The sequence below is a fragment of the Rhipicephalus sanguineus genome, chromosome 6, assembly GCF_013339695.2.
Source record: "Rhipicephalus sanguineus isolate Rsan-2018 chromosome 6, BIME_Rsan_1.4, whole genome shotgun sequence".
Classification (NCBI taxonomy): domain Eukaryota; kingdom Metazoa; phylum Arthropoda; class Arachnida; order Ixodida; family Ixodidae; genus Rhipicephalus; species Rhipicephalus sanguineus.
This window is the reverse complement of record NC_051181.1, coordinates 130,858,380-130,872,008: the sequence shown is the minus strand read 5'-3', so window position 1 is coordinate 130,872,008 and position 13,629 is coordinate 130,858,380. Positions and strand designations below refer to the sequence as shown.

The 13,629-nt window shown below is 48.5% G+C and overlaps 3 protein-coding genes across 3 annotated transcripts in view; all 3 read right to left on the bottom strand.

The window, feature by feature from the left end:
* LOC119397552 (Down syndrome cell adhesion molecule homolog) overlaps positions 1 to 13,629 on the bottom strand; it is a 409,196-nt gene that overhangs the window by 307,691 nt on the left and 87,876 nt on the right. The gene's annotated exons all lie outside the window — the stretch shown is intronic.
* LOC119397547 (uncharacterized) overlaps positions 1 to 13,629 on the bottom strand; it is a 68,398-nt gene that overhangs the window by 23,801 nt on the left and 30,968 nt on the right. The window contains 2 exon segments of the mRNA XM_049417093.1: positions 729 to 1,139; positions 10,823 to 10,894. Of these exon segments, the coding sequence (XP_049273050.1) occupies positions 729 to 1,139; positions 10,823 to 10,894 (483 nt within the window).
* LOC119396424 (cuticle protein 10.9) overlaps positions 1 to 13,629 on the bottom strand; it is a 197,244-nt gene that overhangs the window by 154,858 nt on the left and 28,757 nt on the right. The gene's annotated exons all lie outside the window — the stretch shown is intronic.

The window sequence follows — 13,629 nt, the reverse complement described above, 5'->3', positions numbered from 1 at the left end:
CGCTGCCCTTTTGTTTTTTATTTGCATTTAAACCGACTCTATCGGCAGACGCTATGTCGTAATTCCGAGGACTGCTGTCTGCCAGACACCTTAAAAGTAATTCCGAAAGAAAAAAAAATGTCTGGTGCGCCCACACGAATACCTCAAATGAGAAGAAACGTCAAGCTTAACTTACGAGAGAAGAAAAAGGTCGACCCTGCTAAAACTTTGACAGCGGCCGTTCAACCACTACAGAACACACGTGCTTACATCACGACAGCCGTTCGGCTTGGCTAGTTAACTTTCACATTTGGGATGCATCTCAGTTTCGCCACACGCAAGAGGCCTGGCAGCAGCGATAAATCTCGCTCTCTTCTCCGATGGCTGATCTCACTGACGCTGTCACGTCGGCCTCAGAAAAAGACGAACTAAACCTTCTCTTCGGCTTCAAATGAAGACGTCTCGAAGAAAAAGGACGAAAGGGACGGGCTAAGACATGACGTACGAATGCTATACGGCACGACAGACACTCAGCCCTGAACTCGTTTCCCAGAATCCAGGATTTACCCCGATTCCCGCGCGCAAGAGGATTCATCGCCATTCGTGCCACTCCTAAAAAGCATTACGAATGGTTCTTTCAGAAGAGTGCGTCCGTTTACCATACGTCGTACATCCTTCGCGCCGCACACATATACGTAGACTGGCAGCCACAACGTAAAGATGCATACGAGAGTCCGAAGAACACTCACGGTCGTGCCCCCGGCATCCGGTGACGTGGTCTTGACGGGCCGCGTCGTGGACCCACCGGGCAGGGGTGTGTCTCGTGTTCCACCACCGGCTCCACCGCCTCCGCCTCCGCCGCCTCCGGCAGGTCCTCCTCCGGAGGCCGTGGACACGATGGTGACGTCGGCCGGGTTTGACGTCTTGGTTCCCGGCTCGTTGGTCTCCACGCGGGCGCGGAAGCCGTTCTCGTCGGCCTCGTAGAAGACGCGCCTGAGAAAGCCCTCGGGGCTGAAGATGGTGTACGAGCCGACGACGCGTCCGCTGCCGTCGGCCGACTCCTGGCGCGTGTGACCTCCGCCGTCGTCGCCGTACGCCTCGTACTTGAAGCCGTACGGCATGGGAGAGTTGATGCCCTCGCGGATGTCTTCATGGGTGGGCTGCGCAAGAGGTACAGGAAGTCACGCGTCAGGGTCTCGTTATTCGCACGGTGAAGGGAATTTTTTTTTCGAAGACCTGTCCTTATGCATAGTGATTCACGGTATCAAAAATACACATACAGATTTCCTTCATGAATGGAGTTTGGGAGGGAACGGTGGAATGAAAAGCTCAGTGCGGTTGCTGATTGTTTCCTGGCCCAATGTAAACGAATTATTAATACAAAAACTAGTATCTCAAAGAATAAAGGTGTCGTTAGAAAGAAAGAAAGAAAGAAAGAAAGAAAGAAAGAAAGAAAGAGAAAGAAAGAAAGAAAGAAAGAAAGAAAGAAAGAAAGAAAGAAAGAAAGAAAGAAAGAAAGAAAGAAAGAAAGAAAGAAAGAAAGAAAGAAAGAAAGAAAGAAAGAAAGAAAGAAAGAAAGAAAGAAAGAAAGAAAGAAAGAAAGAAAGAAACTTCCTCATGCTATGCTACTTTTTGAAATTGTTCGAACTTTTTGTGACAACGTGTGCCGAAATTCCTTTAGAATTGTCTCATCTATAAAGGTCCAGATCATTACGAGGATCGATGCACCTCACACTCGTGAACGCTCACATATTAAGCTATACTACAAGGGAACAACGCGGTCAGTTTCATTCTAAAAAACTAAGTGGTATTCGACAACAAGTTTCCTCGTTAAAGGTGTGTACTTTGCGTTGAACCACCGGAGACCCTCAAACGCCGACACAGGATGTCTTTTTTTTGGGGGGGGGGGGGCGGTGAAAGGGGGTGGGGCGAGGGTGCGGTCTTAATTACATTTCGGCGTGGAGTGAAGGGTAGCGGATAGAGAAAGAAAATTGTATTGGTTGCAATCGTCCGAAGCCATTTCCCGACTGGTTCTCTTATCACCCTACTGACGTGGTATCGACCTTAAATCGTATCGATTATCAAGATGGCAAACAACAATAACAAGTGCATATAGCCTTTTATCCTGCGCACATGAATAGCGTAATGAATAATTTACATGTTCAACGAATTCTGGGTGATTATTACCAAAAGGAACTTGACGGAAATTCAAATGGAACCGGCGCTCGCGCGAGAAGACACGAGAAAAATGGCTCATGTGAGAACCGAATCAAAGGCAAGCTTTATATGGTAGTGCGAAGCAAGTCCCAAAGTGATACGGATTAAGGTGTACAGCAGCACAATTCACATCAGATCAGGAACATGAACATCTATAGTACAATTCAATCGTGAGTCACCACTGGTGCATCTCGTCTTCCAAGCGCTTTTTTCCGCTAGAACCGCATTCAAGGCGAAGAAAGCAAGGTTATCTTGCAAAAAGCACAAACGAAACAACAATATCAATGAATAAACTTTAGATCACACTACTCATAGCAAACAAATCATGCGCTTGTATTACGAATTGACGCATTCAACGCAGTTTCCGCTCCTGTTACCTACATTTGCCGCGCACATCGGCGCTAAACATCGCAGATTACACCAATCGGTCTCAAGCAATAGCCTGCAGGAAAAGCATTTCACATTACTTATCTTAGCGTAGATATCGTTTATGAACAAGACAGCGTGTTTTCTATAAAGCTTAGTTGCCTCTGGCATCACGATTTTGTAGCTTTCACAAGAACCATACACGTGAGCAAACGTGCAGCGTGGACTAGATAAGAGAGAGGGAAATGTAATGAGGAAAGGCAGGGATGTTGACCGGAAGCTAAATATGCCGTTTGCTACCCTGCACTGGGGAAGGGGTGAGGGGAGAAAGAAATGTAAGAAAGAGAAGAAAGAGACTAGATACAAATACTATCAGTGTTGGTTTCAGCCTGAGGTTCCTAAAACAAAGAGTATGTTAAAGTTACAAAAGTGGCTGGACACCACAAGTGGAAACTTAGTTGACTGAAAAACAAGTTTCACCTAATTACCGCAGAAAACGTATACAATCGGAATACAACAATCTAAAGATACCTTCCTGCTTTCGTCTTCGTCGCCTAACTAGAAATGCGAGTAAACTCTCAGTGGACGTGGAGACGTCCTAAATATTACATTCGGCCACTTTTACTCATTTCTTTTTTCCAACTGCGAGCGGCAGCAGCAAAGCGCGCGCCTTGCGGCCAAGGATATGTCGCCCACCTACGAAGTTTTTACCTTGAGGACGCATATATATAAAGCTGAGGAAATGCTCGCATGACATCTCTCTCTCTCTCTCTCTCTTCTCGCTCTAAGCCTAAAGCTCACACCAGGGCAGGAACATGTTTACACGACGTTCCAAAAACAAAACCCAAACTACGTCCACAATTCGCCACAGCGCTGTCAGTTCTACGCACATTCTCGGTGCCTCCTTTTAGCATACTGCCGACCGCAAATAAACGTGAGTATAAGTGGTTCTCGCCTTCAACCACACTGCTATTCGCGGGGCGGACGCAGGGTAACGAGGCAACTATGTATACACCGCATGCCGCCACGCGTGAATGAGATTGCGTGCCGCGATTAATTTTCGCGCTAATTGCGGTGCATATTCCCGGTTTCGCACGCCCGCGGCGTTTATATACGTATCTGGAAACGCATGCCTGATAGCTAAGAAGCAATAGCAGCAAACGAGCCTGTCTTTAACCAAGTCGAATCAGTTCCCCGAAAATGTCGCGCTGTATCGTGACGAACCGAATCCAACGTCCCCTATCCATTCTTCGCCATCGAGACGCATATAAAGAACGATGGTATTCTGGCCAGAGAGAGTTAATTAGAAGGCCGAGGTCACGGCAGGGTAATGAGAGGAAGATAGCAGGCCTGGCTTTCCAGACCACCCGCGCTAGAAACTACGGAAAACGCGCGCGGCGGAGCGGCACCGTTTTTAGGTCTCCTCGGTACAGAGCGGAGCACGTGTTCGTTTTATTCTGCCATCACTGCGCTCCCCAAGACAGTGCGACGCGTCCGCCTCATTAATCACCGACGTGGGACGTTTGCCTGTGTGTACAGGTCTCAGGGTCCCCCCGTCACCCAGAGCACTCCAAGGTGTTCGCGCCATTCGCGCGCTGCATTAATTGAATGTCACCGCGCGACTAGCGAGCGAACGTCGATCAATCCGTGTGTTCGGCGCTGAACGAGATGTCGAGTCAGAAAGCGGCGTGGAACATAAGAAAAAAAAAAAGAAGTGTTGGGAGCAAACGACGATGTGTACGTACGTACAAACACGCGCATGCGTACCAGGAGAAAGACGTGGGAAGTTGCGCGCAGAGCACGAAGAAGAAGAAAGTGTTTTTCCTTTTTTTCTTTTTTTTTTTTTTTTTTTTGCGCCGGCGTCTCCTTTGACCCAGGCGACGACGCCGTTTGGCGACCTCGACCGAGCCGCGCAGGCAAGCCGAACGCGAGTACAAGAAGCGAAGAAGAAGACGAAAAGAGGAAGGAAAACGTGAGAGCTCAAGAAAAGTGGCTCTCACGCCGCGACTATACGCGCCGAACGTGGAACGGGAACGGCCGCCGTGAATTAGCCCTAACGCTCGCGTTGTATACTATATGTATATTGAGGTTTGCGCGGAAGCGGGATGGATGCACGGGAACCGGGCCGCTCCGTGGCTAGGCCATCGCCGGGTGCTCGTCCTTCCTACGTGGAACCGGGAGCAAGGGCTTGGCGGCACCTCCTGCGATGTTCTTTGAAGAGGAAGGCAGCGACGGGTCGGAGGCACGCGAAAACAGCTACCGTAAATAAAGCTGGCCTTCTCAGTGAGGTCGCACGCGACGCCCCGAGGCGGAAGCGCTGTGACACTGAGCTTGGCGTGTTGTATGTATGTGCTGCCTTTGTGTAGAAGAAAATGAAGTTACCAGGAACACAGCTTCGCCAGACTGAGAGATGTGCACCTACGGCTCCACTGACTTCTGTGGTCGTATCCTCTGCCGGAAACACTGCGGAATATACGGCTTTGGTTTTGTGTTTCGCAAATGTTGAGTGTACAGATGGGTCCACTGTTAAAAGGAGCACTTGCCTGCAGGGCATGTCCTGTATTTCGCTTTCTTACAAAAGCATAGCAGTGTAATTTGCGTAAGACGACTGGTGGTTGACGGTTGCTGACTCCTTTCGACAGACTAGTGCAGTGCACGAACAATATTTCCACATCCACTTGTAGTTAGGGGGCCAGCCAGTTATGAAAGGTGCTCATTAGAGCGTTACCTTTAACAGCGGACGGAACTTTACACTGTGTGTTAAGAAGGCGGGGTAAAAGCTGCCTTTAGCCACACCTTCCTGAACACTTGACAGATCTAAGCGACCCAGTCAGACCACCTTCATTTTTTGCGGTGAATGCGCTACGCAAGCGGAGGTCGGTGTTACAAATGAAATGGCAAATCTTCCGGCTCGAAGATGTTCCTTTTTATCGCTTAGCTCTGAGCGCGTCGCTCCCGTGAGGTGCCCTGCTCAATGCTCTGCGTCAGGCCTAAGTGAACCTGCACTGGAAGCCAATAGGGAGTACGGTCCATGGCTGCGTCGTGCAACGTGCGTCGAACATCTCGAGCAAAAAAAAAAACATATCTGGAAGGTGAGGTCGCGAGTTTGCCTGCGTATCTACAGATAAATGACAATTTAATAGAGGTTATGCTGGAGTTATATGCTCGAAACGACTTCTTTTGTAACGGCAAAGACAGTACACGGGCTGCCACTCGGAACCTACGAAGACATGAAAGCAGCCTAGGCAGTGGTAGTCGAATGAAACTTCATTAAAGCACTTAGGGGTAATGGATCTGCTGGGGAAAGCGTGTCGCAAATCTTCACACGCCGGCGAGCCGATGCCTCAGTCCGAAAGCTCAGTAGTATAGCCTAAATCTCTCTTTAACCTAAATCAGCAAGCCTCTCACGCCATTGGGCGCGAAGCGCTGATGTTTTTCTCCCTCTTTGTTAGTCATGAGCCTATAGCAAATGAACCATTGCCAACACAATGGAGCTACTGTAGACGCGCTAAGAAGACGCCGCATGCTGTGATTCGGGACTCTGTCGTTTTGATTATTAAGGGGCGAATTGAGAACAGAGGACTACTGGAGCCACCAACTCGCTACGTTCCTCTCACCTGAAACTTCTTCAGCGCTGATATACAGAGCGTTCAGCACTAAGGTGACCTCGGTAGCCAAATGCTTCTATAAGAGCCACTTATCCAGAGGCAACGCTTAGTGAGTATGCCACGGACGCCGAACCGCAATTTAAGAAAGATGTCAAATGGTAATTTGAACCGCACGGGACAACCTCTTACGCAAAAGCTGCAGGAGAGGCGTGCACAGACACACGTACGAGTGCCGCACATCGGGGCGTGTGAAAAAGCGCTCGCAGCCCATCTCGGACGCCATATTTCTCGTACCCGTCCGGCCTATACGTCACGATTCGCTCCGCCGTCATCCGGCGTCAAATTTCGCTTTCGTCACCACCGTGGACGGGGCGCTTGAAGTCCATTGCGTCCCGCAGCATCACAATGAACCGCCTTGCTCTGTCAGTGAACCGGAAGGGAAAACAGCTCGCTCGATTGATTTTCTTTACCCCTCCCCAGAACAAGTGCCTCTAAACGCTTCCACAGATGTTGACCCGATCGCTGGGGGGCACGGCACGAATAGGTTAGATGAGTGCGGGTTCGTTCGACCCGTCCTCTCCGATGAGTATGCGCGCCGTGCGTGGACGTATATAAGAAAACCTCTTGCCGATGCTGAAATGATGGCAGCCTCTAATAACTGGGACGCGCAACGCGGCAAGCTTTACGGAGCCCGCCCTTCCATTCCCTTTCCTCCCCCAGTCGATACTCGATGGTGTGGCGAAGCGGCGACATTGACCTGCCGCAGTGCCGTGGTGCACAGAGCCGGGGAGCTCACGACGTTGCCTTGGAAGACGGGTTTTTTTCTTTTTTTTTTGCGAGCGATGCGAGCGCCCCATTGCGGGCAAAGCGTTCACTTCCCGTGGGAAGACGATTGTTCCGAAGCAGAATGCACAGTGAAAGTGTGTGCGCGAGCGCGCGCACTGCGGTTAGAAGCGGCTGACGCTATGAGAGAAGGCGGCATCCCAGTTCTGTAATCGAAGGACTGGAGCGCGAAGGCTTTCGCGATGCTAGCTAGCCAGCAGGCTGGGCCGGGAGCAATAACCATGCATGGCTCATTCCATTAGCCGTACATCAATGGACAATCGCGATGCGCTAAGCTTCGGCAATAAAAAGTAGGGGGCCACTCCTCTTAGTGGTAGCGAGTCTTGGTAGTTTTTACTTGAATCCAAACGCACTTCGCCATACGAACACTGTGGCTTAGTTCTCAGCAGCAGATGCTACCACAGAGCATCCGATAGATTGTAATCTGCAGGCTCAATGGACAATGAAGCGAACGCCAATTAAGTGTGTACACTGTAGACATGTAGGCTAATGTCGCAATACTTTGCTAGGTTCCGGAACGCCATCCTAAACGTGCTTGATTATGCCAGCACCATCTCAACTGGCGTGCTTTATGGGTTAGTAACTCACACGCGTGTAATTTATGCAACGCGTATCTTCATTGACTGTGTCGGCATTCACTTCAGACATGCACTAATGCATTTTAAGGCGTTCCTGTGCAATATACGTACGGTTTTCTCTCTTGGAGTATATAGACAAACAAGCAATTAAGTTCTACGTCATCCTTCTTCAAGCGATTCGGGCGGCATCCTCATGGGACAGGGCAAGCTGTTCGCGGTATTTCTCGTAGCATGCTAAGGCCGTATCAAGGTTGTTTCTGCCACTTCACAACTCACCCCAGCGTTATGAATACGTAATGGCTCCTATGATTTACACACTGCCCATTGTCAGTAAGGCGGAGATGCCTCTAAGATATGAGCAACATTTACGTTGTACCTTTTGTTTTCATCCGCAGGTTCTTGTTTTCACTTTAATGCAGGGCTGCACAAATCGAAACTATCGAAGGCCGTAACCAACGACCATGACCTGCACGTGGGCAGCACTTTAGTGAGAAGCGCTGGAAGCGCTTTCGCATTTGAGATTAGTTTGTTCGGAGTCATCGCACTTGTTGCTGAAATATAAGGTTGAGCACTTGAAGGAAGAAGGTCGTTCTCGCTCAGAGAATGAGCCAGTGGTACCAGCATCAGATAGCTCGCCAAATACGTTCGAGCATGCGTATGTAATAAAGATCCAACAACGCCGCATTTTTTATAGTACTTTGTCGCCAACGTTTCGCTGCTTGTATCTATCGTGTCTGTCGCCACTCTAACTTTTCTCACCGTTTATAAGGTCACGTGCGACTGATTTCAGCACCAGCACGCTACTGAACATTAGTGCGGCCCATATGGTGCATCGCGCCCATTTTGTGACGCTCCAATCCGCGTTGTGACTACGACACACTTGCTGTGGATATGTACAAGCCTGCATTTAAGCCGTATTCGCCACCTCCGTGCAGAGGGCCTCAGGCCTGGCCTCGATCACCCACCTTGATCCCTGGATTCACGGACCGTTCCACCACACACTGTTAGACTTAACACACGAAGCGAATTTGTGGGTGCATTTCTGTCACCACGTAGTACTGTGCCTAAGGGCACGCTTTTGAAATTTCAAAAAATAAAACATCTGAAATCAGACAAGCGCTGGCAATGATCCGGATGTGGCCCGCGGTACTTACGTTGAGCTGTGCTGCGCTGATGTCTCTAGCTTAGTTCACCTCATAAGCGATCTCGTGCTTTTAATCACGAGTCAACTAGTCAGCAAAACTATGCCTCCCTTCTTGCGTGACAATCGCTATTCTGGTCTCACATTCCGAAGGACTATTACAGCCGCGAAACGCGTGTACTGTCGTTAGTCTGGCTACGTCTCAGTAATTTAGACAGGTAATCCACCAGCGGCGCCTTTCACGGAGCGTCTTGGGGCGAGCTGCAGGTGGGAGAAGCATTACTGCACGTCCTACTAGGGGGCAGTGACTCACTCACAGGAAACTAAATGACGTGCCAGCACGATCAGACGCCTATAGCCACGCGCATACGCAGATTTCGCTGATTACGATGGTAGAGGTGAAAAGTAGTAACAAAGAAGAAGAAGAAGAAACTCGTGGCAGTGATGAGCGCCTGTGGAGCATGCCACTCAGTGAACGGGTGAGTGGCCGCACGGCGGTGTTCGTACATCAAACGCCGTGATGGAAGTACGGAGGTAAACAGCGGGGAATTGCCGCTCAGATGCGTGCACGCATCTCCTCCGCTAACACCCCTTAATTGAGCTCCTCGCGTGATTCACGCTCGTTCCGGTGCGTCCTCAGTGGCAGCAGAGGAATGATTGCGTGTAGGTCACGAGTACATACGCGCCGCCTTAAGAAGAAAAGAAAGGTTTCGACAACCGAGCCGCTAGCGGCTTCTTTAAAGGTGGTGAAATTTAAGGAAGCTGTCATGATGCGGCGGCAGTGGTAGCTAATGCAACGTAGCCTGTAAGGACCTAAAATTTTCATCTTGATATCCCTGAGCCTCTGAGGGCTTCTTAACGCGTTGTCTTGGATGCCTCCTTTAAGATAATATGAGATGTGTACATTAAAATTTATTACGCCTACCATCCCAGAGCGAGATGTCCAGTTGTGGTATATCTACAAAATATTCTTGGTTGTGTATATCTTATCCGTCAGCATCGCATAATCACATTCTCATCCTTAGTTGTTCAAGCGCCGCGTTCCTAGTTTCTCTTCTTTTTTAACGAATTAAGCCCATGCACGAATAGCTGATTATTGGATTAACATGCGTGGGCTTCTTTATGTGAATACACGGATAGGCAAGGGACAAACTTTGGTACCCTGTAGGAAGGCAGAATTACGACGTACAAGCGTGGCCTTTTCCAACGCAGGTTGGTTATGATTACGAAAGATCAACGGCCGACGACGCGACATTATGGAGAAATAATCAGCCTATTTTAGTACTGAAATCATAAGGGGCTCATCTGTACAAGCTGCAATCGCCAATACGCGTAGCTTTCAGCAGAGTACACACCAAACACACCGAAATGAAAAGAAAAAGGTCATTCATCTGTCAACGCTTTATTCGTGTTTTGTGTATGCTACACGTACAATAAACATGAATGTTGTGCTAATCGACTGGCTACTCTAAAAGATTCTGGCTCGCATCTCCAGTGTGCATATATGTACGTAGCCAACACCCTAGCCTTTGAACACCGCGCTGACGAGGAAGCAAAATGTCATGGTCTTCTCCAGCGAACACAGTGTCATGTGCCTCTAGACACAGTCAACCTTCAACATACACAGCCAATTGGACATCCGACCTTTGTAGGAAGAAAGAATTCTACAACGTCTACGTGACCCCGTCGTCCCATCACAAGGACGTGCGCGATTTACCGCGCTTTTTACGATCAACCGGCTTCTGCGAACGGCTATAATGGCAACGCCTGCCCCCGTTTGTTTTAACATTTGTTTGTCCTTTAGTCTCTGTCTCTCTCTGTACTGGCTAACTCCCATTCGTCCACCCGGGAACACTGCTCTTGTTTAACTCCTTGCCTTTCTTTTACTTCTCACTCTTTCTCTTCAACTCACTCTTTCTCCGTCTCTATTTACGTTTTGAGCGTTACGCTACATTGTGATGTCCCGATCAAAGCAGTGAGTGAAAATTTTACCTACAAGAACAGATTGAAATTCTCCCGATTGTTTACCTCACGAAGCAGCGCTCGCACGGAAGGAGGATTCAGCAACCAATGCAGCGACGTAGACTTACCTGTGTGACGGTCTCTGAGAATCCAGTCGATAGCAGTGCTGCAACGATGAGAAGTTGCGGCAGTCGAACCGCCTGTAAAGAGAAACACCGGAAATGAACGCATGTTTAAGGGACAATATTTGACATCTCTGAGTCGTGTCGTCTATGTTACTGCAGCCGTTCGAAAATGTAAACTGAATGCGCCATCTCTGCTCTCAGATAAAGCCTGGAATAGCAGCTGCGATGTTTATTTACCCTCATTAATCAACGGGCACAAGATGATGTGACTCTGCAGCTTGTTTTCGTCTTCGAAAAGCGGTAGCTTTAGAACAAGGCACCGAAAATTTTAGCTCCACGATTTGCAGCAGTCGTAGGCCAAACTTCGTCCGCATGTACTAGTCAATTCACGATGAAAGTTACCGATGATATCCGGACAGTGAAACTAAAATTGTACTCCTAAAAAAGTGCAAAGAGCATCTTATGTACGAATATTTTGCTTTATCAAAGAACATTGCCATAAATCCACAGCAGTAGGAGCTAGTTTTGTAAGACATTGCTAAACAGCTCTACCTTGTATGTTTCCGACAGTGTAGAGACTGCAGAGAGCAAAAAAAAGTATCATGAGCATATTACAGAACTAATCTTCTACAGACCTTTATGGACTGAGATTCCCTCTCACGCTCTCACTGAAAGGCATTTTGCTGCTACTTTCAGACAAATTACTGACTTGCAAATGCTTGCTTGCGAATTGACAAACGTGGCTGCGAATTCACTTGAATAAATGTGTTTCCTTACGGAGGACACTACACAAAAGGTCATAATAAACCACACTAATCCATTATTATGACCAAAAGGTCATAATAAACCACACATAACAAACCAATAAATCAAAACTTTAGTGGCATCCAGCACGAGTGCACTGAACCACATTGGTTTCACGCATAGGCGTGACGGATTCAGCGATGCATACGTGCGAACATTCAAAAGTCATTATTTATTTACACTCTTCTTGCAGATGGAGCAAAATTAACGCGTAGCATAGGATCCACACGCAGGAAAACAAGTTCATCGGAGCAGTGTTGAGCTACTCCCAACGTCAACCAACTCATCCTGTGTAAATAGCATTTCAGCAGTTCAATCCGACGAAGCAACGTACAATGGCTCTAAAATTGCACTGCTAGGCTTGAAGTCGCGCGTTTGATCCCTGTCACGAGAACGACGTATCCACAGGAGCGAAATACAAAAACGCTCTTTTACTTAGATTTAGGTGAGCATAAAGGAGTCCCAGATGGTCAACATTAAGAGACAGTCAGCCACTAAGGTGTGCCTCGTGATAATATCGTGCGTGGTTTCGGTACATAAAGCCTCATGACTTAAATATTTTTTTTCCTGGGGTACGTAGCACCTTGTTGTTAAGAGGAACGTTTCAAACGTACGTATTATACGCGTGCGGAACACCTCAAAAATAAACAGAAAATAGGCACGTAGTTTCATCATAATAAATCGCCCATCATAATAGTAATTACTGTGTTTTAAGTCCCAAAACCACGATTTGAATATGAGAGACGCCGCAGTGGGGGGCTCCGGAAATTTCGATCACCTGGAGCTCTTCAACGTGCGCCTAAATCCAAGCACACGGGCCTCTAGCACTTCGCCTCCATCGAGATGTGGCCGCCGCGGCCGGGATTTGGTCCCGTGAACTGTCGGGTCAGCAGTCAAACACCATAACCACTAGATCACCGCAGCGGAACTAACCACTAATCATTTGAAAGCACTTTACCCTTCAAAAAGTGCCGCCTCCGTTAAGTCCACAGCCACTTCCGCGCGTGCGAACAAACGCAAAGAAACTAAGCTACTCGCTATATTCAGCGCTGCTTCAGCCGACGTCATAGAGGCGCGGTTTTTGAAGCGGGCTCTTGACACGCCGTAAGAGTGGTGTGGGCAAATATGCAGAGTATACACGACGGTGTGTGATGGACAAACGCGTACGTAAGCGCCACTCCTCCTTCGACGAGCCTGCGTACACAAATCCACGTCAATCTTTCACCTGCGCGCACCGGTCATCCGGCGCAGGGCGCGGCAGCGAACGTACGTCTCACCCGCGGAGCGTCCGGGGTAACGGCGCGCTTGTGCGCCTACAAATTTAGACTGGCACGCGAAGCGAGCGGGGCCGGTTTGCGGTACACGAAGAGAAATGTTTGGAGATGACCGCATCGCTCTCGCGATCGACGCATTGCGTGAGCGAGAACGTTGTCGTGTCTGAGGCGTAGGCGGTTAAGGTACACCCATAGCAGGAAGGCATTAAAGGCGAGCTGATAATGAAGCCAACAGCTGTTCCGACGTGAGCTGTCGCGTGTTGAGAGGTTGGGAAAAGGTTCTTGCGAGGTACGTACAATGTAGCGTTGGTTTAAACGAGTTATTATAGCCGGAGAAGGAGCTGTAGCGAAAATAGTAACGTAGCGTTGGTTTACTCTTATAGCCGGAGAAGATGCGTAAGATCAACCGCATAATAAAAATTGGCCAGAAAACAAAGGCTAGGGGAGCAACTCTTGCAGGCGGTGTAGATTTCATGCTTGTGTATATCAAGAAATGCATACTTTTACATTGCGAATAAATATTTCATACCTGCCCTTTAAAAGCGGTAAAACAGCTTGCTCACCGCTCTATGAAACAAGTGAAGCTTTAGCCCGAAGACAACGCCATGCTAATTCAGCAGAATGCGATGTTAGGCTGGTTCGTTCATGCTTGAACCGTAGTATCGGATTAAATGCACATTATCCTTCTGATTTTTTTTCCGTGAAGTATTTTGCGCCAATACTACGTTTCAA